This window comes from Poromitra crassiceps, assembly GCF_964638095.1.
Source record: "Poromitra crassiceps genome assembly, chromosome: 7".
Classification (NCBI taxonomy): domain Eukaryota; kingdom Metazoa; phylum Chordata; class Actinopteri; order Beryciformes; family Melamphaidae; genus Poromitra; species Poromitra crassiceps.
This window is the reverse complement of record NC_139628.1, coordinates 4,192,119-4,214,194: the sequence shown is the minus strand read 5'-3', so window position 1 is coordinate 4,214,194 and position 22,076 is coordinate 4,192,119. Positions and strand designations below refer to the sequence as shown.

Genomic DNA, 22,076 nt, shown 5'->3' with positions numbered 1-22,076 from the left:
TAGGGTTTCAGCCCCTTCAGCGCTTGAACCCCTAATAATAAACCGGGTGAAAAACAATAGGGTTTCAGCCCCTTCAGGGCTTGAACCCCTAATAAACCGGGTGAAAAACAATAGGGTTTCAGCCCCTTCAGGGCTTGAACCCCTAATAAATGGGAAACGGAAGGTGCGATGGTGATTCCGCACGGGCCTCCTAAAGCTACTTTTCCACCCCGAGTCCAACGCCGCCATCCCTGAGCCTCTACGAGTTACGGTTGCGGAGATACGTTGCTGTAGCGCCCCCCATAGGCAAACAATAGCGCCCCCTACAGGCCAAATGACACTTTCTTTTCTGAAATCAGCTCAGAAGTGTCAAGTGTCATACAAGAAGGAAGGCTGGCCATAATGGCAATGAATCAGCACTTCCTGCCGCCCTTCAAAATCAAACAATTTAGAAGGTACAGGTACTGAATGCTGCTATAGCGCCCCCTTTTGGTGGAATTGCACCAAATTTGACACGCATGGTCTGGGATGGTCTCCGAAGACCTCCTGCAAGTTTCGTGAAGATTCCTTAATCGGTCATGAAGTTATGACAATTTAGCTGTGAGGCCACGCCCCTCTCAACTTTAACGATCAATATCTCCGAAACTAAAGTAGATTTCAAAAATTCCAAATTCAGGATTGTAGAGCTTGCTCCATAGATGCTTCCTGTCGATTCTAGTGGAAATCGGTCACACGGTCTAGGAGGAGATGCAAAAAATGTGTTTTCCAAACTTTTCCAAATATCTCAAAAACTTTCCAGGCGGACATTGAGGGTCCTTATGGCAAATTTGTAGAGCAGGTCCACCTGAACATCTGGGAAAAAAAGTTTGAAAATCGGACCAACGGCATGGAAGTTAAGGCCTTTAACGTAAAACCATCGATTATAGCGCCACCTTCAGGCCGATTCGAAAAATCTTTTTTGAGCAGCTACCTGCCAACAATATCTGTCATTGGGCCAAATGTCAGGTCTCTACCATTTACCAACTCACGGGAATTTGCGTTGGGGCAGATGAACAAGAAGAAGAAGAATAATAAACCGGGTGAAAAACAATAGGGTTTCAGCCCCTTCAGGGCTTGAACCCCTAACTAAAATGGAAGAACTGCAGTGTGTTAGGGAGTACACATACTGTGACAGAGGACTAAAGAGAGGATTTACTGTCTAAGGAAACCAGAAAATTTCACTTTTGAATAGCTGAAATCAGAGAATTAGGGCATTTTCCTTAAAGAAATGTCTCTAAATGATTAATAGATCATCAAAATAGGCAATTAATTTAATATTTGGCAATTCATCTATGAATTGACTAATCGTTGCAGCTCTTTATAACTTTTTATAAAATGTATTTTCATGTATTTTCAAAATACAAAATACGTATTTGTATCTCAAATACATTTTCAGACAGGTATTTTGTATTTGTATTGTGATACATTTTTTGAGCAAGTATTTGTAATTTGTATCAAAATACTTTATGATGTATTTTCGCCCATCTCTGTCACTAGCGTTCAGGAACGGAACTCTTATATTCACCGGTACAACAAAAGTGCACTGCGCGGAGGCAGAAGTCCCGGGCGGAAGATTCACGCTGTACAGGAAGCCTAAAAAAAAGGTACGGCTGTCCCAGAGTCCCAGATTGTGAATAGCCTAACCTACTTACTCATAAACTGTAGGCACGGAGCATTCCTCCTGTTGCAGTCGTGGATCGTATAGGCTACTTTTTTACTTTCACTTATGCCTTTTACCTTGCTGTGTGAGGTGGTTTCCTCTTTTCTTTTTTTAATGAATGAGCTGAGCTTCAATCTGTCTTCCCGCGGGGACTTTTTAAGACAGATGTCGATTCAGTGCTATGACTACCTCCACTGGCGGAACGAAAGGCGTAACAAAATGACACTCTATTACGTTCCTGTGACTTTTAGACAGGAGGCGAGGCGTAACGATGCCACAGTGATTGCGGCTTTCACAGGCTGTGTAAAAGGGGCTTAGGTCTGGAGTAATCTCTGGGCTTCTGCAGCCAAGCAAAGACCAACAGATGTAGCCTATAGAGGGGGAAAACACCGCCTACCTCAAAACTTCACTATAGAAAAAAATAACAACATTGCAACAAAATCAGCATCTGTGTATGAATTTCTAAAATCCAATATAACTTAGGCATAGCATTACTTCAACGTAACACATATTACAGGCACATTGCTAAATGTGCTTGAGAAATTAAATGGTACAAAGAACTGAGCAAGTACAAACAGGGATGCAAACACCGTGCATGGCGATTTTTTTCCCATGTAAATTTAGGTTGGTATTTAGGTCTTTTCCTGGGATGCGTTTTGTGGCAGGCTGATTGCATGTTCCTTTGCATCTACATTAAACTAAGATATAGATTTCTTCTTTTAATATTTGCTTGGTTATTTTTGCAGACATTAACATTTTTGGTGGGCTGAGCATTGCTTGTGCCTCCTTTTGGATTCAGTTCTGTTTGATGTCAAATGTCTCTTTTGTGACGTCATGCACGTAGCAGTGTGAGCTGTGGTTGGTCTAATGTGGGGACAGACAGACAGATAAATGCCCTCACTAGCTAATCATCTATCATCTATATTGTAGATCATCTCTGTCCTCCTATCCCTTCACTCTTCCATTCTCTCCTCTTTTCTCCCCAGAAGATGCGATGCGGTGCACCTTTGAAGAAACAGAAGCTTCTGGAGCTCTGCAAGTTCAAAAGTGGAGATGAGTGTCTGTACCAGTACCATCACTCGACAATGCAGTGCAAGTGAGTTTTTTAACAAACAAAAAAAGGACAAAGGCATTTTTTTTTTAATCACTCAAGGCATTAGACTTAATTTAATGTGGAGCTAAATTGCTTAAAAATTAATTAATATTTATGTCTTGTTTTTCTTTCTGTAGGACTTTTCCCACCTGCAAATTTTGGGATAAATGCCACTTTGTCCATCCGAACATGATGCAAGGTGCACCAAGCCAGACTGTCCTTTCACTCATGTCAGCAGCCACAAAAGCACAGTAGCCTCTCCGCCCAGGCCAGGTGAAGTCTCATTCTCACTGTGACTAATACTACTACTAACCCCTGGCTCTTTGTCAGGAGATCACACATATGAGATCACACATATGAGATGACACAGACTCATATTTATGCCTCCGCTGGCGATAGCTGAGCCGGAGGCATTATGGTTTCGGGTTGTCTGTACATCCGTCTCATGTTCGTTAACGCGATATCTCAAGAACGCCTTGAAGGAATTTCATCACATTTGGCTCAAACATGCACTTGGACTCAAGGATGAACTGATTAAATTTGTGACCTAACAAATGCCATTTTCTACCTCGTTAACGCAATATCTCAGGAACGCCTCGACTGAATTTCATCACATTTGGCTCAAACATCCATGTGGACTCAAGGATGAACGGAATACATTTTGGTGGCCAAAGGTCAAGGTCATTGTGACCTCACGAACGCCATTTTCAAGCTCGATGCAATCTCTCAGTAACGCCTGAATTTCTTCACATTTGGCTCAAACATCCAAGTCTGGACATGCATGGATGTCGACTGCTCACTTGTTGGCGGAGGCATATATCCGCAGTGCGGTCGTTCTTCTAGTTAGAAATGTGTGTTTTATTCCTACTCATGCCTTCACTCAGGAAAATATACGAGCATTGGAGGGGAAAAAGTGCATTCCAATAAATGTTTTTCCTCTTGTCTGTTTGCTGCCCAGTGTAAACGCGATGGATCTACCTTCTACCACAGTCACCACAGCTGTGCCTCCGAGACATGCCCTGAAGTGGACTAAAACTCAGAGCAGGTGAGCAGAGCGGGGATAATGCAGACAACCCAGTGATTTCACCATCATGGGGAAAAAGATGACAACGTGCCAGACGTGCCATGTTTCAGGCCACGGCATCGAAACAGTGACTCTTTGATGGAGGCTGTAGATGTTTGTTTCAAGACTTTCTTTGTGTTTGACATCAATTACACCAAGCGGTGCCTCCCCACCTGGGAATTTCTCCAACATGCGGTGTATCATATTGACGGACATGAGACCCCATCTGATTCTTTAAGACAAGTGTTTTCAACCTGCACCTATATAGATATAGATATATCTATATCTATATATAGATATAGATATATCTATATATATATAGATATATCTAGATATATATAGATATATATACACCGTCTAATCTCGCCGTGTACAACGACAACTGCAGTGACCCCGAGTTCCTCCTAATCGGGGACTCGATTATTAGGTTCGTCAAGTTACCGAGGGGTATCACGTATTGCTTCTCTGGTGCTAAAACCTCGGACATCACGGAAAACATCTTGCCGATCTTGGAGCGTCACCCCACTGTCCACACTGTCATTGTGCATGTAGGCACAAATGACACTATTCTTAGACAGTCAGTAAAACTCCAGACGGATTTAGAGTCTCTTGCCTATACCATTGAAAGTCTGGGTAAACAGTGCATTTTCTCCGGTCCAATCCCCACACTGAGGAAAGGGTGTGAGAGGTTTAGTCGCCTCTATGGTATTAACCAGTGGCTGCAGAATTTCTGTGTTGCTACTGGCTTCAACTTCATCAGTCACTTTGACACCTTCTGGACAAAGAGTGACCTCTATAAGGCTGATAACCTTCACCCTAACAGGAAGGGCACAAACCTCCTGCAGTCTGGGCTTACTGCACACATCAGTAGTCCTCCATCTGATTGACTATCCATGCAATCTTCCAGTTTTCACCGTAGCAGGGGCGTAAACAGTACTTCACTTACAAAACCTATCCTCCTCGCTGCCCCCTCCCCCCAGCCATCCGCCCTTAATGTAGATCCCCTCTCTCCCCCACCCCCCACCTTACATGTTCCACTAGTAGTGAGCTTATACAATGGGTCCCCCTCATACCTTAGTTCCCAACCCACCCAACCTGCTTTTATCAATGAGCTTACTCTAGTTCACTGGAATATTAATGGCTGGACCAACCGCAACTGCGAGCTGAGGAAAAAGATTTTATTGGACCATAATCCTGATATCATTTCCCTTAATGAAACTCACTTGAAACATGACGAAACTATTGATTTACAAGCCTATACCTGGTACGGTCATAACCGAGCTAAACATGTAAAAGCAGTAAAAGGATCAGGAGGAGTAGGTTTCTTATTAAATAACAATTTGTCGGTATCATATGAAATTCAGGTAAGGGATAAATCAATAGAAGGCATACTGGCATTACAACTTAAAAATATAACCTCTGGATACTGTTTTGTTATTTTCACCTGTTATTTACCGCCTGAAGGCTCCACTAGAACTGCAGGGTCCAACTCCTTTTTTGGGTCCTTAACAACCCAGTTATATAGTTTGTCTGATGTGGATGCCGTGTTCTTATGTGGTGACTTTAATAGCCGTATTGGTAAACTTGAGGATTATATAAGGGATGTGGATAATATCCCCATTAGATCCAACATAGATACCACAGTAAATAACTATGGGGAAACATTAATTGAATTCATGAGAGACGTAAAATGTTGTGTACTCAACGGAAGAATCCCTCTATGTAAGGATAACTTCACTTCAATCTCAGGTAAGGGAAAAGCAGTTGTTGATTATATTGTTGTACCACATGATGGACTAAATAACTGTGTTAGCTTTAATGTTTTCACTCCAAACGAGCTAATTGAGAGAGTGGGAGTAGAGGGTTTCTCTCTACTGGGTGACAGATGTAAACTGCCCGACCACTCTCTTTTGGTTGCAAAGGTTTTAGTAAGTCCCTATCTGGCCAAGGATGAATCACATCCAAAACATTCAAAATCTGCACCAGTGAGGCAACTCCCAGATTCTTTTTTGGCCTCTAGCCAATACAATGCCATACTGGGGGACCTCATCAAACAACTGGGCTGCACTAAAGGCAACCAAAAGGGTCTGGACACCTGGTACGATAATCTGTGCGGATGTATCTACTCTGCTTTGAACAACTGTACCAGAAATAAAGGTAATAACCATAAGGGTTTTAGAAAAGCTTACAAACCTTACTGGAACCCCGAACTACAGAATTTGTGGGTTAATGTAAGAAAAGCGGAGAAACTGTTTCTAAAATGTACGGATAAAAAACGGAGGGAGGAGCTGAGAGTAAACTTTAAAGAAAACCAAGCCAAATTTGATAAAAGGTTGCGCACCATAAAGCGCAAATTTGATAGAGGCCTTTCATTACAGATCGACCACCTGCAAACTCATAATCCTCAACAGTTCTGGAAGGAAATTAATAGATTAGGCCCTAGAAAAGCAAATAAGATACCCATGGAGGTAACATTAGAAAATGGTGGCTGTAGCTCTGCTTTAGGAGTGGTACTATTAAAGTGGGAGAAGGATTTTGCCGATTTGTTTTCCGTCTGTAATCATTCTTTCGACGAAACTTTTTTGTTGGAAATAACTAACAGAAAAGAAGTAATGGAAAATAATATGATTACTAATATAAACAGTTGTAATATGTATCTAAATGTAAATTTGTCTATGGACGAGATAAAAAATGCAATAGTAAAATGCAAAACGAAAAAAGCGACCGGAATTGATGAAGTTACAAATGAGGTACTGAAGTCGCCAAGGCTTTTTAATGTCTTATGTGAGTTATTCCAGTTTTGTTTTGATAGTGGCACCATTCCGACCCAGTGGCACAAAAGTATTATTGTACCTATCCCGAAATCATCAAAAAATGATCCCAAGCTGCCTCTTAGCTATAGGGGTATAAGTCTTCTTAGTTGCGTATATAAATTGTATTCCTCATTATTAAATAGTAGACTTACCGAGCATCTTGAGAGGACGGGGGTGCTTGTGGATGAGCAAAATGGATTTAGGAAAGCCAGAGGCTGTATTGACCATATATACAGTCAGCTCTATTATACGTGCACAAATTAAGGAAAGGACGTCGTCTTTTGTTTGTTTCATTGACTTTCAGAAGGCATTTGACTGGATAAATAGAGATCTTCTTCTATATAGATTATTAAACTGCGGGGTCAATGGGAAATTCTATAATGCCATTAAGTCTCTTTACCAAGCACCTGTAGCGCGTGTTCAACTTAACGAATATTTCACTGGGTGGTTCCCCCAACAATCCGGCGTCAAACAAGGGGATGTTATGTCCCCAACACTATTTTCAATCTTTGTCAATGATTTAGCCCTTCAAATTAAGGCATGCAACAGGGGAATTAAAATTGATGACCAGACTGTGAGCATATTACTGTATGCAGATGATATAGTCTTGCTCGCTGAGCATGAAAACGACATGCAGATCATGCTGAACATTGTTGCTGACTGGTGCAGGAAATGGAGACTTTTGGTGAACCAAGACAAAACACAAATAGTACATTTTAGACCCACATCAAAAGTGAGGAGCTCTTTTGTATTTAACTTTGGTTCTATAGTACTTTCATATACGGAACACTATAAATATCTAGGCTTGACGCTAGATGAGCATATGACCTTTAAGGAGGGAGTCAATGTCCTAGCTCAATCTGCGGGAAGAGCATTGGGTTCTGTACTAAACAAAGTTAAACACTGCGGTAATCTAGGTTTTCATACTTATACACAATTGTATACCTCATGTGTCTGTCCGGTGTCGGATTATGCTTCTGGTGTTTGGGGTTCCCGTGAACACCCAAGCTGTAACTCTATACATCACAGAGCCATCCGATATTTTCTAGGAGTCCATAAACTCACTCCAGTTTTAGCCATTAGTGGTGACATGGGTTGGGAGCCCCCAAACATCAGACACAAAGTTCAAATGCTCCGACTCTGGAATAGGCTGGTGAGAATGTCTGACCAGAGATTAACCAAAAAGATCTTCAACTGGGACATTGCTCATGGTCATCCATGGGCAAATGAATTGAAAGCCTTGTTTTACTCAAACAATCTGTCATTTATTTTTCATAACAGGTTAATCTGTGACACACGTGTGACTATGAATAACATGTTTATGCTGTACAAAGACAAATGGTCTGCCGACCTATGGCATAAACCAAAACTAAGAACCTATCGCCTCATAAAAGATAGTTACTGTGTGGAAACATATGTGAAATTTGACTTAAACAGACGAAAAAGATCTCTGTGTGCACAGTTACGCTCGGGGACTCTTCCCTTAGCACTAGAAACTGGTAGACTCAAAGCTATCCCTGAAGAAGATAGACTTTGTCTAGTATGTGAACTACAGGAAATTGAAAACGAGATTCATTTCTTGTTCTACTGTACAGCTTATGATGAGGCAAGGGTTGTACTTTTTAGTAAAATGTCTTTAATTTATGCTGACTTTTTTGAGTTGGACGACTATGAGAAACTCGAGCTATGTTTTAAAAAAGGTATCTTTTTCACTGCAAACTTTATCTGCCAGGCTTGGGAGCAAAGACAAAGCATTTTGTTTGGAGAATGATGTACGGATCTGTTTTTGGGGGTCTGAGCAATATGTTGCTCCGCGTCTTATGTTGTTTTGAATGTATTGGTGCTGTGACGTTTTTATTGTATGGTTTTATACATTGTTCTTACTGCTGTATTCTCTGTGTGTCCTGCAAGCCCATGTGGGCTGGGCACAGCAATGTGTATGACACCTTAATAAATAAATCAATCAATCAAATCAATCAATCATATATAGATATAGATATTGATATATAGATATACATATTGATATATAGATGTGTGTGTGTATATGTGTGTGTGTGTTAAAGCAGTGATTCTTAACCTTTTTCATATCAAGGACCCCTAATTCAGTCCACATTAGATGTACAGACCTTAGATGTACACTAGAGAGATGTACAGTCTCTTGAACTCAAATCTGAGAATGTTTTTATTGTCAGATATAATTTTGTCCAGAAGCCCATGACGGTATGTAGAGAGAGAACAGAGAATCTAATCTAAATACTTGCAGTATTATACTTTCTCTAATTGTGTCAACGCCTTGTAAATGAAATAATGCTGAAGTTTAACAATTCATCAGTTATAACTCCCTCAAGGACCCCTGGTGGTCCCCAAAGCCCACGTTACAAACAGATTGATACATTTATTTTTTTATACACTGATTTTATGCTATGCTTATGCTATTCACTGTTTGTGTTTAAGAAGCTGTTCCATCAACTGGTGTTTTTATATACAGCCATTTTGCAAGATACTGAGGGAAGTAGATATACTGAGATTATATGCATCCAAACCTGAGCAATGTGATTTGTTTGTTGGTTTATTTAGCCTGCCTGTATACACAAAGCCACATTAGAGGTACATGGCTTTGTGTGTACCCTTGTGCAGCTGTACATTTTGTAAAATGTAATTAAATGCACATTTACAGTGGCCTTTTTTGTATAGTGTGTTTGTATGATTATGGGAAATTATTATTAATCAAACAAAATAATATTTGTAATAATAATAATAACAATAATAATAATAGTTATATAATAATAACTATTATTATTATTATTATTATTATTGTTATTATTATTATTATTATTATTATTATTATTATTATTATTATTATTATTATTATAGCCCAGAATATGGGTAATGTTTAACCCAGCAATAAAGTTAATTTCACTCAAGGTTGGGTCAAATGAACACCCCAGCAAATAGCCCAATGTATGGTTAATATAACCCAGCAATAGAGTTAATGTAACTCACTAGGTGGGTCAAATGAACAACCCAGTATTATGGGCTAAATAGTAAAACCCAGCACCTGGGCTAAATCAGCCCACCATGTGTCCTGTCCAATAGTGACCCAGGGGGGGGGGGGGGGGGGGTTAAGGTTGGGTTGTTTTTTAGCCCAGGAGAAAAACAACAGCAAGGCCCAATTCATGTTAATCTGTTATATCAATGTAAAGTCAGTGTAATTTAAGAATGATGTAGCAGGGACAATTAACTCTTATCTTTCAGATACCAAGAAGGAGGAGAAGCAGTGCTTATGAGGAGAGCCATTAGTCAGAGCTTCAGCATAATAATGGGTTGGAAAGGATCGGTGATCATTTAAAAGGAACTCGTAAGACAACAGAATTTTGGTACTAATATTTTCATTTCACAGGAAACAGTTGATAAAACAATCGAAAGTCATATTGATTAAAGGTTTTATTGCAATGGGAGTGATTGAAATGATAATTTGGAGACAGAGAACAGCAATCTGTCATTGTAAACAGGGGTAAGATAACATTCCTTCCAGGTTTGAAGAAAAATCATTGGTAAGACCCAACTACATGTAATTGTATTGTCTTGGCTGATGGCTCTACAGTTAATTAATATTCTGTCTAATTTTTATTTCATCATAAGGAAGTGGAAGTAGTGTGGAAGTTTGTGGGAAATAATGCTTTATCATACGCAATGAGTGACATGGAAAGTTCCTGACATATATGTGTATAATGTATGGTGGAGGAAATAATCTTGCTTTTAAAAGTGTAAATTGTCATTAATCTGTGTGCTTGTCTGTTATGCAGAGATGGACAATGGAATGAAAATCTGGAAGCGATTTTCAGAGGGGGGAAGAAGAGTTCGGAGTTAAGACTTGAGACTTGTGTGTATGAGAGAGAGTGAAAGGGACGGACTTGACATTTTCTGACTGACCTGGGGAGAATTTATTTGTTCATAGAATCTAAGTGAGCTCAATAGCTAGAGAATGTTTATTTGTGTTATTGGTTGCGTTATTATTTGTTTACAGGATCAAAAAGTAAGGTAAGTATGACATATGGAACTGAACTATGGTAACAGCTGAAATACTGAATGAATTAATACACTAACCAAAACTAACTAATTCATAACTAATTATGAAAGTTGGGTGAGGACCTAATCCAGAGCAGGTAATATTGAAGAGGAATCAATTTAAGAGGTGAGATGAATCATTCTTTATACAAATTATGCTGTTAACTCATTCATGGCCAAAGACGTCTTTAACGTCTTATCAGGAATGTGCCTCCACGCCAAAGACGTGTTTGATGTGTTTTTGTTTTTATTAGTGCAGCGCGTAGTTCAAAGACTTCCCCAGCCTGTGACATGGTATCAGGTCCCTGGCCTCAAAGTCAAGCCGACAACACGTGAACAAACAACTACCGCAGCTGTTGTTTTGAAATGAAGCAGGAGGAAAAACAGAAAACGGAGAAACGCTTCCTTGTTGCAGAGAGGAGAAACGCCATTGAAACGCCCCTCGGCGCGCTGCACGAGCTGGTCGCCTTGCTGTAGGGCAGAGCGAACATGGATGAGTTGTTCGCGGTAGTCAAACCCGTGACCAACATGATCCGAGTCCCGGACCCCGTTCCTGTGTGCCAGCCCGAAAGAGACGAGACGGAGTCACACGCAGCGGGTCGGTCATGGAGGGGCGAAGCAGAAGGAGTCCAGGCAGTGAGAGGGAATGATAAATCCAACGGGAGAAAGTAATCCAGAGATGTGTTGATCAGCGGAGGAATGAGGAAATGATCGATCAGTTTGACGGGTAATCCAGAGTTTGGACTGGATTGAGTGAGGACGTGTTGAATAGCCGAGGGGAAAACGGGAACGATCAAACAGCAGGGAGGATAGGACAGGGAGACATGGACGAGGACGGGTGGACCAGAACAAAACAAAATAAACACACGAACAGCTAACAATAACGAAAAGTAAGGACGCGGGCAGAAGCGGCAGTCACAGCAGCAGACGCCAGCAGTACTCAGACCCGGAAACAACGTAACGAAGATAAAAGGGGGATCGTGTGTGTGTGTGTGTGTGTGTGTGTGTGTGTGTGTCTGTCTGTCTGTCTGTCTGTGTGTCTGTCTGTCTGTCTGTCTGTCTGTGTGTCTGTCTGCACACTCACTCACACTGAGTAAACTGTATTGTTGAATGTAAAAAAAGCACTTCATGTATATATATATATATATATATATATATATATATATATATATATATATATATATATATATATATTCATTTGTGTCATAACGAATAATATTTACATGTCTGATGTCAATACAGTTCAAAATAAAAGAATTGAGAGCGAGTTCTGCCTGAGATTGTGTCCTTTACAAAAATGGCCTTTTCTCCTGTTTCTCTTCTCAGAGAGACCTTTTTGGTGAAAACAGGGTGTATATAAATGGCTATAAGTAGAGTACAGAACATGCTAAAAGCTCACTTTTTTTTCCCTGGTGAACCCAGAGACGTACATCTTCATTTTGAGGTATTGCAAATCACTTTGGTGCTAATAGATAATTTACTGTGGGTCTTGAAAGATGACCAACAATTATGAAAATCTTTGGCCTGAGCTAAATATTGGCAGTCCTAAACTGGCCATGAATGAGTTAATGTCAAATGAACGGAAATGAGAACCCTGAAGATCCATATGTTTGTGTATTGCCATGTAAATAATTTGTTAGAATAGTAATGTAAGTGATGAGTTCAATGTGGTGTGCATTGTAAGCAGAAGAGATGCTCAAAATTTCTGTTTGTGTCATTACAGGAGAGAAAATTGAGACAGAGAGGAGCATTGGAACATTTAGGAGTGTACAGATAGGAAATGACTCATTGCTGGAACCTGGACAATTAATATTTGATAATGGAGCGATACAATCAATGAATATAGCAATTAATAATATGGAAATATAGGAAATTAGGGTCGTAAGTATGAAAATAATGCAGTACAAATTTAATTACAAATAATGCGGAATAATGAGGGAAATTGTCCAGTGCTCCATGCTAGCGTCACCCATGAAACAGGCAAGTTGATTCATCTTTGTAGAATGGCTTGGTTGTAGACTTGCAATTGTAGTAGTGTTATTGTTTTAGTTTAAAGCTGATATATTGTGTGATTTTCTTGGCAAAATGTGCAATCTAGATTGTGCAGTAATTTGAGATGAATTGGAAAATTAAAATTCAATACAGGCTAAAGCACGGCCCTGGGGCCAAGTGAGGCTTGTGGACAGATTTTAAGTGGTCCTTGGCTTGTCTCTCAAAATATACTATATGTGGCCTCCCATTGATTAATAAGCAAGTTCACTTTGCAATTTTCCCTTCACATAATGCTGACCCCATCATCATACAGGTTGTCTAAGCCAAGTAGGAACAGCATATGCAAAACAGAAACAAATAATGTGGAACTTAAGGAAAGAGGGGGTTTGATCTGACTACACAGAAGTTAAGCTTTTGTGTTGTTAGACCAATAAATGAAAGTTCAGTTTATCAAATACCCAATAAAATAAAATGTAAAATTGATGGCCTTTGAGCCAAATTTACATCTGCCATGAAGTCTTGGTTTTATGTGAAGTCCTTGACAATGAAAATAGTATTATGAGATGTACTGGAAAATCCTTGAATTTCATTTTGTAATGTCTGCATGAACTCTGATTATAATGAATATGATTAACAATCTTATCCCCTAGGGTTAGATAAACAGAGGAGGAAGCAGTTAATTCGGAATAGAAAATAATTATAATCATAGCAAATAATAAAATAAATATAAGAAGGGAACCATGCACAGAACATACAATAAGATTATTGAGTCTATCTGGATGAAAATGCAATCAAAATTAAACAATAGTATGACTGTTGAGATAAACTGCTGTAAATAAAAGAGAACTAAGATTAGATTTTCTGTTTCAGGAATAACAGGAACATCGAGGGAGACATCGAGTTCAAGACAGATGGAACATTTCAATAAAACAGACAGTTTAGCAGTGAGAAAGGATATTGATCTATGAATGAAGTTGGAATGGATGAAGTGTGTGTGAATAGCAAGTAGGTGGAGCCAATGAAGACGACCCAACGCGAGGACGAAGAAGAAATAAAAATTGCCACAAGAATCCTGCACTCCCTAATTGAATTCAGAAACATATGCCAAATATTGATAGTGAACTATAGACCTTGAAAGCTGTTTAATGCTGATGATGTATGCTGATAGACAAAAGTTGCAAAACCAAAAAGCAACTTTATAATAAATCCCTCAGTTAAGTTTTTCCTTAAAAGGAAAAAAAGGAGGGAATTGTAGATAAATAAATCTGAATCCCTGTTCATTACTTCTCCAAGGAGATAGAGGGCGCTGTGGACTGCAGACACAGTGTCTGGGCGGAGCCTAGACCAAAGGTTATAAAGGAGTAGAGGACCCTTTGTTAGGGGTCATTTGCCATCTCCAGGAAGTTGTGTGAGCAGGCAGTGATCCGGATCCGTGTGTGGACTTTTGTTTTTGTAAATAAACTATTTTACAATTTACTCTCTAGTAAATGGACTTATTTAAAGGTTAAAACGAAACTTCTCACCACAGGAGTGAAGCCGTTTCGCAGGAGGAATGACAGCTTTTCGTGTGAGGACTGAAGCTGTTTCAGAGCACACCTGAGGCATGAGGTATGTTTAGTCTGAGGAATGATGCCTTTTACTCTAAAATGTATGTTGTGTGGGTGTTCCCTACCATGCGTGCACTTGCTCAGAGGGAACTGAGGAGCTCACCGCTCTTGGTGCACGGCGGGGCAAATGTGATAGGCATTTGGATGTCATGTGGCGAGGGCTCATAGAGGGAAAACTCTCTGTTGTCCCTCCTCTTCTCCTGGGGTAGCATAGTAGCTACTCCTGATGATGAACTTGTAACTTCTTAGCTCTGCGAGCTCTGTCCTTGTCTTCAACAGTTGCCTCCAGGTAATGTTAGTGTTAGGTAGTGTTGGCTTCCCTTTGGAGGGTCGCCCTGCGATGTAGCTCGGTGACCGTGGTGAAGTTGGAACTTTTAAAATGGTTATGAGATACTGACCTTTATTTATGTATTGTGGAGGCCGTATTGGGAGGCCCCATTATGTTACGGCCTCCACAATACATAAATAAAACAAGGCTCAAGTGGAGAACACAACATAAAAGGACGCCAACAAATTAATCAAAATTATTGTTTTTTTTTAATTTCCTTCCCCAAAGTCTAAAAAATAGTAAATAGAAAAAAGGAGCTTCTTGATGCTTATAAATAATTTAATTAATAAAGAAGTAATGTACAGGTATACTCAATAGTTAATACACAATACATCTTCATAGGACAAGGGCACAAGAGACGCAACGCGTTTCAACCTCTGGTCTTCGTCAGGCTGTAGGCCTGTCTGCAAAGTCTGCAAGAAAAAAGAGCCCAAAACCATAAAACAAGGTAACCTGGCAGTTCGGCCAAAATAAGCAAAAAGGAGACGAACGCGTTTATCCAGATTTACCCGGTAGGCATGTTGCTTAATCGGTGGGGAATCTCCCACGTCAATGTCATGCTGCAACACATGAGTACGCGTTGGCACATCTGAAAAGAGAGACACATGAGTTTTAATTAAATTGACCACATCCTCACGTTGAGACTGAACCAAATGCGGAAAACAATCATTAAGCTTAGAAAGCATCTCAGAGGCTGCGTCTGTAACGCAAGGAAGCTGAATATCACCTGATACCTGAATAGGTACCTGGTTAATTAGGTAGCTAATTTTAATAATAGGTGACTGAAAAATAACTCGTTTCAGACAGCCTAACGGTTTAAGGTAGCAGAGTTTTATCCTTGTCCTGTAGAGGGCAGTGATACGCCTAGTAACGTCTACACTGCCGGAAACTTGAATGAAAAAGAAGAAGAAGACGGGTTCACAGAAGAACAGCATGACTTGAAAAGACTTGGCGGGTTCCAGACTTTCACACACACTTACCATGGAAGAAGAGATAATTTTTATTTTTATTTGTATTATTATTCATTTTTATTTCAATGACCAGGCGGAGGAAAAGGCCGAAGAGGGCAGAGTGAGGATGATACGTTTGAGGCGTTGGGCAGCACTGGCATCTACAGACCGAAACGAGGTATGCATAGCATTAGCATGATGCTAACGCGTTAGCGTTAACTAAGTTAGCGAAGTTGCTAGCTAACTTTATAAGGAAATTTAAAGAAAAAATATGATTGCCAATACTTGACCAACATGTCACCTTTTGTAACGGTTAAATGTGTAGACTACATTTTGTTGACAAGCACAAGTGCGGTGTGGACGTGTTTCACTCATTTTCATTCATTCGTTTGTGTGGCTTGCTGATTCACGCTAGTTGGCATCAGATGCTGGAATGCTCTGGTGAAGTTAGTACCGGTATGCTATTGTCTTGTGCCCAGGGTATAGGCCATTGCACCAACACATATTTAGCGGGTAGAATGTCTCAAAGACGAACTAGGATGCTATCTATAGGTGAACCACATCCCACACCATTCCCACATGACTGATAGCGACCAAGATAGTTTACATTCAATTCAATTCAGATCAATCACAGTTTAATAAATTATAACACAGATTGGTAAATTGAGGTATTAGGATTTAATACAATTGAAGACAGATGGGTACAGTAATTGATTAAACATTTAACATTGAGATGGTTAAATGTTCACCACTGTATACTTTGGTTAATATGTCACTCTTTATAGAATAAGATAATACCATAAATAGACATTTAAAATCACATGACCCCTTTTTATCATAGGAAATAAATAAATGTGTATGCATATGGCAAATAAATTATTGGTTGACATAAACGGCTTAAACTTTCAACAGATTTCATCAGTTTTAAAATGTACACCTCCCCCAACAGGAGATCTTGACCACCTACTGCTGGCTTAACATGCACGTGCCCCTTCTGCGCATATACTTTGACGGGGAGGACACACGTCCAGACTTCCGGCTCCACCGAGGCTCCATCCAGGGTTCGTACAAAGTGTTGAAAGATTGGGAAATATTTTATTTTAGTTCTTGAATTTTATTCTTATAAAGCTGTATGAATCCTGTCCATCACAGCCCTCCTCCAAACAATGGACCCTCAGCGGCACCATGGCTGGGGACCAGAGCTGGAAGTGCTGGTCTTCCTCTTTTGGCTGGCAGCTGGTGCGTCCTACAGGTAAGGATGGGGTAGTAAATTTTTACTGATATTAATTACATTTTCGGGCATACTGAACACTAAGACAAATTCCTCGTATGTAATCTTGCATATTGTGGCAAATAAAGTCATTCAATTCAATGGCTTAAAGATCTGTGAGTCTTTATCGATACCACTATCAATACTTTTCTATTATCTGGTGGAAAGACGAGTCGATAATACATTCGTAACATATTGCTTTTATCGCGTGACAGTCTCAATCTCCATCCGTACCTATAGGGTGACATCCAGGGCATTTGACATCCCGCGCTCCACAGTCCACCTGCTGGTCCACCGGATGGCGGGGGAACTCCTCAGCGTTGCCCCTCAGGTGATCCGTCTCCCACAGACGGAGGAGGAGCACAGGGCAGTCGGCGATGGCTTCGTTCGCCTGGCCAGGCACCCAGTGTTCAGGAATGCCCGTGGGGCGATTGACGGCTGTCATGTTAGGATCAAGGCTCCTGGAGAAGAGGACGCGCAATGCTACAGGCAAGGCTTAAAGGAACACTCCGCCCATTTTCAACCAGCTTTGTATCATTAGAACATCAGTATTATATCAGAAAACTGTTTTGAAGTCGTTCATTTAGTTTGACAGTTATTAAGAGTTATGTCACTGGTCCTAACTCAAATCAGCTCTCAATAACTGTCAAACTAAATGACTGACTTCAAAACAGTTTATCAATGATGATGATAAACTGTTTTGTTTTAATTCAATGCTTTGTACACATTTCCTCCTGGACAACTTTTCAGGCTCACAAATATTTTTTTGTGTTTCTTGCTTTAACCCCTGTACAGGAACAGAAAGATGTTTTGTTCCATCCAGCTGCAGGCAGTGTGTGACAGCAGGGGGCGGTTCATGGACCTCTATGTGGGATCACCGGGGTCGGTCCATGATGCAAGGGTGCTGCGGCGAAGTCCCATCTACCACTCTGCCTACCCTCCCCCTGGCACTTTCCTCCTCGGGGACAGTGGCTACCCCTGTTTGGAGCGACCACTGGCCCTTATAACTTCTTTCAGGTACACGATATCGGCAATCATATCGATATCAGCCGATGTTTTTTTTTTTTTTTTTTTTTTACAAATCGGTATCGGTCAGATGTTAATATCTGTTATCGTAAAAAAACTTTTCACATTGAGAGGAAATAATGCAGGAAATCTATGATTTATGGGCTTTTCCTAAATGTTTTTCAAATAAAGACATGCATTACTTTTTCAAAATCAGTGTTTACATGTTTTTTCAGTACCGGTATATACCAAATTTGATTATCATGGAAATGTGTTTTTATATAGATCATATCGACATCTGTAAATATCGGCTATAACAGCAATGTTAATATCGGTATCAGCCAAAATGTTCATATCGGTGCATCCCTACTTTCAGGAGACCTGTCAGAGGTGTAGAGAGGGAGCGCTTCAACACCCACCACGCCAGGGCTCGCAGCATCATCAAGCGAGCCTTTGGAATGATGAAGACCCGGTGGAGAGCCATCTTCCTGCAGGCCCTGGAGGTAATTTTCTTTTTCATTGCTGACAAACTGTGAGAATGACAGCAGCAAGTGAGCAAATTCAAAGAAAATACTACATTATCCTTGAATTAATCTTTGCTTTCACTCTAAGGTACACTCCACCTTTGTTCCTGATGTCATCATGGCATGCGCCACGCTGCACAACATCTGCCTGGGAGTGGGTGACGTCATGGAGGAGGAAGATGTGCCAGACCCTGCTGAAGATGACGACGAGGGCGAGGCACAAGTCGCCGGAGAGATGACCGGGAACGGCCTGCGTGACCGTCTGTCAGCACAAGTTAGCGCTCTCCAGGGTGTGGTCGGTGGACATGGCTACGCACGGCACTGAGAACCCATTTTCAGTTGAGGGTTTTTTGTTTTGTGTACCCCTTGAGCTGTTTTGCCATGCGAGTAGTACCCCCTCACTTGTTTGTGTTGCTAATTCTCCTAAATTTGTTGTTTGTTGTTTGTTGTAACAGTAATTAACCTTGATCCATGTCTCAAACTGCTGTGTTGGGTCCTTGAAAGTCGTTGAATTTGATGTTGAGGAAGGTGTGGGAACCCTGTTGTTTCATGACCTTGTATTATTGTAAATAGTAATTCTTATTACATTTGTTGTAAATAGGTTGTAAATAGGTTGTAATCAGTTGTATAATTAACATGATTTAATCAGTTGCAATATTTGAGTTTCAGTTTGCTGTAATATTTGAAATTGAGCAATTTGCTGGTTTAACAAAACGTGTTTATTTTCCAAAACATGGTAGAAAACAGTACAGTTAGGTCCTTGTCTGACTTATTTCAACAGTATTTTCTTTCATTTTAAACAGACTAAGTGTGTCATATCTGAAATGTTTCAACTGCTAAGCTATTGAACTACTACAAAAACAAGGCTTGGGTGAAAAATCACACATTTGTAGATACAGAACTGGGTTGATTCAACCTAAGTAAAAGGTCAAAAGACCAACATGAAATCATCTTAAACGAGACCTTCAGAGAGGAAAAAAAATGGTTGAATGATTTTGCACATGATCTCACAAATATCTGAAAACTAAACTGTTTCACAGGCATTCATTTGACAGTTATTGAGAGTTGATTTTGAGTTAAGTTGAGTGATGTCATTAATGACAACACTGCCTCCACAACTTAACACAGATCAACTCTCAATAACTGTCTAAATAAATGCATGCAGAATTGGTTACAGTTGTCAGATATGTGTGAGATCATGTGCAAGATCAATCTGCATTGTTTATGAAACAAAATGCAAATGAGAACTTCACTGAAAAACCATGCTGATTTATTTTGCACAAGATCTCACAAATATCTGAAAACTAAACCGTTTCACAGGCATTCATTTGACAGTTATTGAGAGTTGATTTTGAGTTAAGTTGAGTGATGTCATTAATGACAACACTGCCTCCACCACTTAACACAGATCAACTCTCAATAACTGTCTAAATAAATGCATGCAGAATTGGTTACAGTAGTCAGATATGTGTGAGATCATGCAAAATCAATCTGCATTGTTTCTCCTTTAAACTAAAAATAAGGGACAAAATTTGACCTCACTGCTTATCCAAAAATCTCTCTAGGATAGAGAAGAGTCTATCGGATCGCTCTGCCTCATCCCTTCTTCTCTGCTCCTGCCTCTCTCCTTCACGCTCCATCTCCTCCTCAATCAGATCGGCGAGGCGACGCCGCTTCCTCTGTGCTGGGGCCGGGGCCATTTCTTGTGCTCTTTCTGGCTCTCTTGCCTCTCTCTCTCCACCTCCTGACCCTCCAGCCTCCGCCTCCTCCTCCTGTGCTCCATCGCCTTTCTCCTGTCCAGCTGCTGGCTTTGGCACACCCTCCAATGGCAACGTGGCCCGAACCACCGCAGGCGTTATTGAATGCTTCTTCCCCAGGGCCTCGTCCATCAGGGTGTACCAAGGCCAGGTGGCCGGTGTGGCTTCACCACGGTCCGTACCACTACCGGTTGGTGGATCCTTCAGTTTCTAGACAACAGTGCATAAAGTAAACAAAAGACACTTGCGTTGCAGTACTGACATAGGGTGGCCTGTGGCTAATGCTCTATACAATGAATACCTTGTAATGGGTCATCAGGTTGTCCCATTTCTTGTGGGCAGTTTTCCCATCAACTTTACCCTCCAGCCCAATGTCAGCAAGTACTTGTCTGCAAAACACACACATACACAAAACACAAACAGAATATCACATAAATGTAGTAAAACCAATGATTTAACTTCCAACGTGGGTGTTGCTAGTGTGCTGTACACTCAGGTCTACTATGGCAAGGAGAAATGGCATCTGTTGACAAGTAACCCTAGTTTCAGGAGAACCGGTGCATAACGTTACTGGCTATTCTGTCCTTCCTAAAGCTTCACCCAGAGCATAATAATCGGTGGTGTTCACTGTTGTACAGTACAACAATACTAGGTGTGTAACTTACTTCCATCCATCGCAGGCCGAATTCCTGCCCCCCGTAAAAACTTGGCTGTGCTGCATCCTGGACTTTATCAGCTTAGCTGTATCTTGTTTTGTCCCTATAAAAGAAATCAGTTGCCACAGTGTCAACAGCAAACGGACGGTCACTGCCACTAGCTAAAAATCCAAAACATGACTGGTAGCTAACGTTAACAACACGTGCATAACGTTACCTAAATGATTTCTTCCTATCGATATAACGTTACAGGAAACGTTACATATTCACCAACAAACGAGTACTTCACGGTTGCCTTGTTTTCTTTAGTGAGTGAGTGGATGGACTTCTGCACATTTTCAAACTTGTTTTCAAGCTGCTCAAACCTCTGAGCGATGTCGGACTTAATCGATAGTGTTTCACGGAGTAAAAGTTTAGCCCAAGCAGGTGTATCTCCAGCCTCCAGCAGGTGAGTAATTTCCTCATTCATGACGATGATTGCTTCGTCTTTTTCTTTCTGCTTACTGGTTTTCAGTCTTGTGCTTCTTCCAGCAGACATTCGCCCCACTCTTTAAAATTATTCAGTTGGTTCTGGTCACCTTATTCATTTTAGATCAGATCGCTAAAACATATTGTTTGGTCTGGTGTAGCAGCTGTCTAGCTGAGCGCCATGTTCACCGTGCGATCACGTGATCTTCAGATCTAGTTGTGTCTTTCTAATATGATACACTGGTTTGAATATGCAGTAAATCGTTTCATTTGCAAATAGGCCACTGCATGCAATATCTAATCATCAATTTATATTAGTAATTTATCTCTGGGGGAATTTCCACCAATACAAGGCTTCATACTAGACGAAGAAGTGATGTGAAGTCTGACATCAGCGCATTGGAGGACAAAAACAACACAGTGAGTCCGAAAGTGGATAAAATTCAAAAACAAATCGAAACCCTGCACACGCAGGTTGATGACTTAATCAGCAGGAGTAAAAGAAATAACATTCGCCTGATCATCCTGGACCTGAAGGAAGGCGAGAAACCACCAGAGGTGGACAGGGCACACCGGGCGCCTCGGCCACGTCCAGACCCCGGCCTGCCACCAAGGGCCATCTTCATCCGCCTACTCCGCTGGCCCGACCGTCAACTCATCCTCCAGGCTGCGGGGAAGAAGCCCCTCACCTGGGAGGGTACGCGCTTTTTCATCTGGCAGGACCTCTCCGCGTTGGTGCAACAGAAACGCGCAACATACAACAGCATCATCGAAAAGGTTAAAGTCAATGGATATCGCTTTGGT

General features: G+C 40.8%; 1 protein-coding gene across 1 annotated transcript; it reads left to right on the top strand.

Moving 5' to 3' along the window:
* Positions 1-16,758: 16,758 nt before the first annotated feature.
* Positions 16,759-18,716, top strand: LOC310780284 (putative nuclease HARBI1; the record flags this gene model as incomplete). The annotated part of the gene is made up of 5 exons (XM_083640843.1): positions 16,759-16,844; positions 17,103-17,351; positions 17,658-17,879; positions 18,244-18,370; positions 18,480-18,716. The coding sequence occupies 5 exons, from the start codon at positions 16,759-16,761 to the stop codon at positions 18,714-18,716; spliced, it is 921 nt and encodes a 306-aa protein (XP_083496969.1).
* Positions 18,717-22,076: the final 3,360 nt, after the last annotated feature.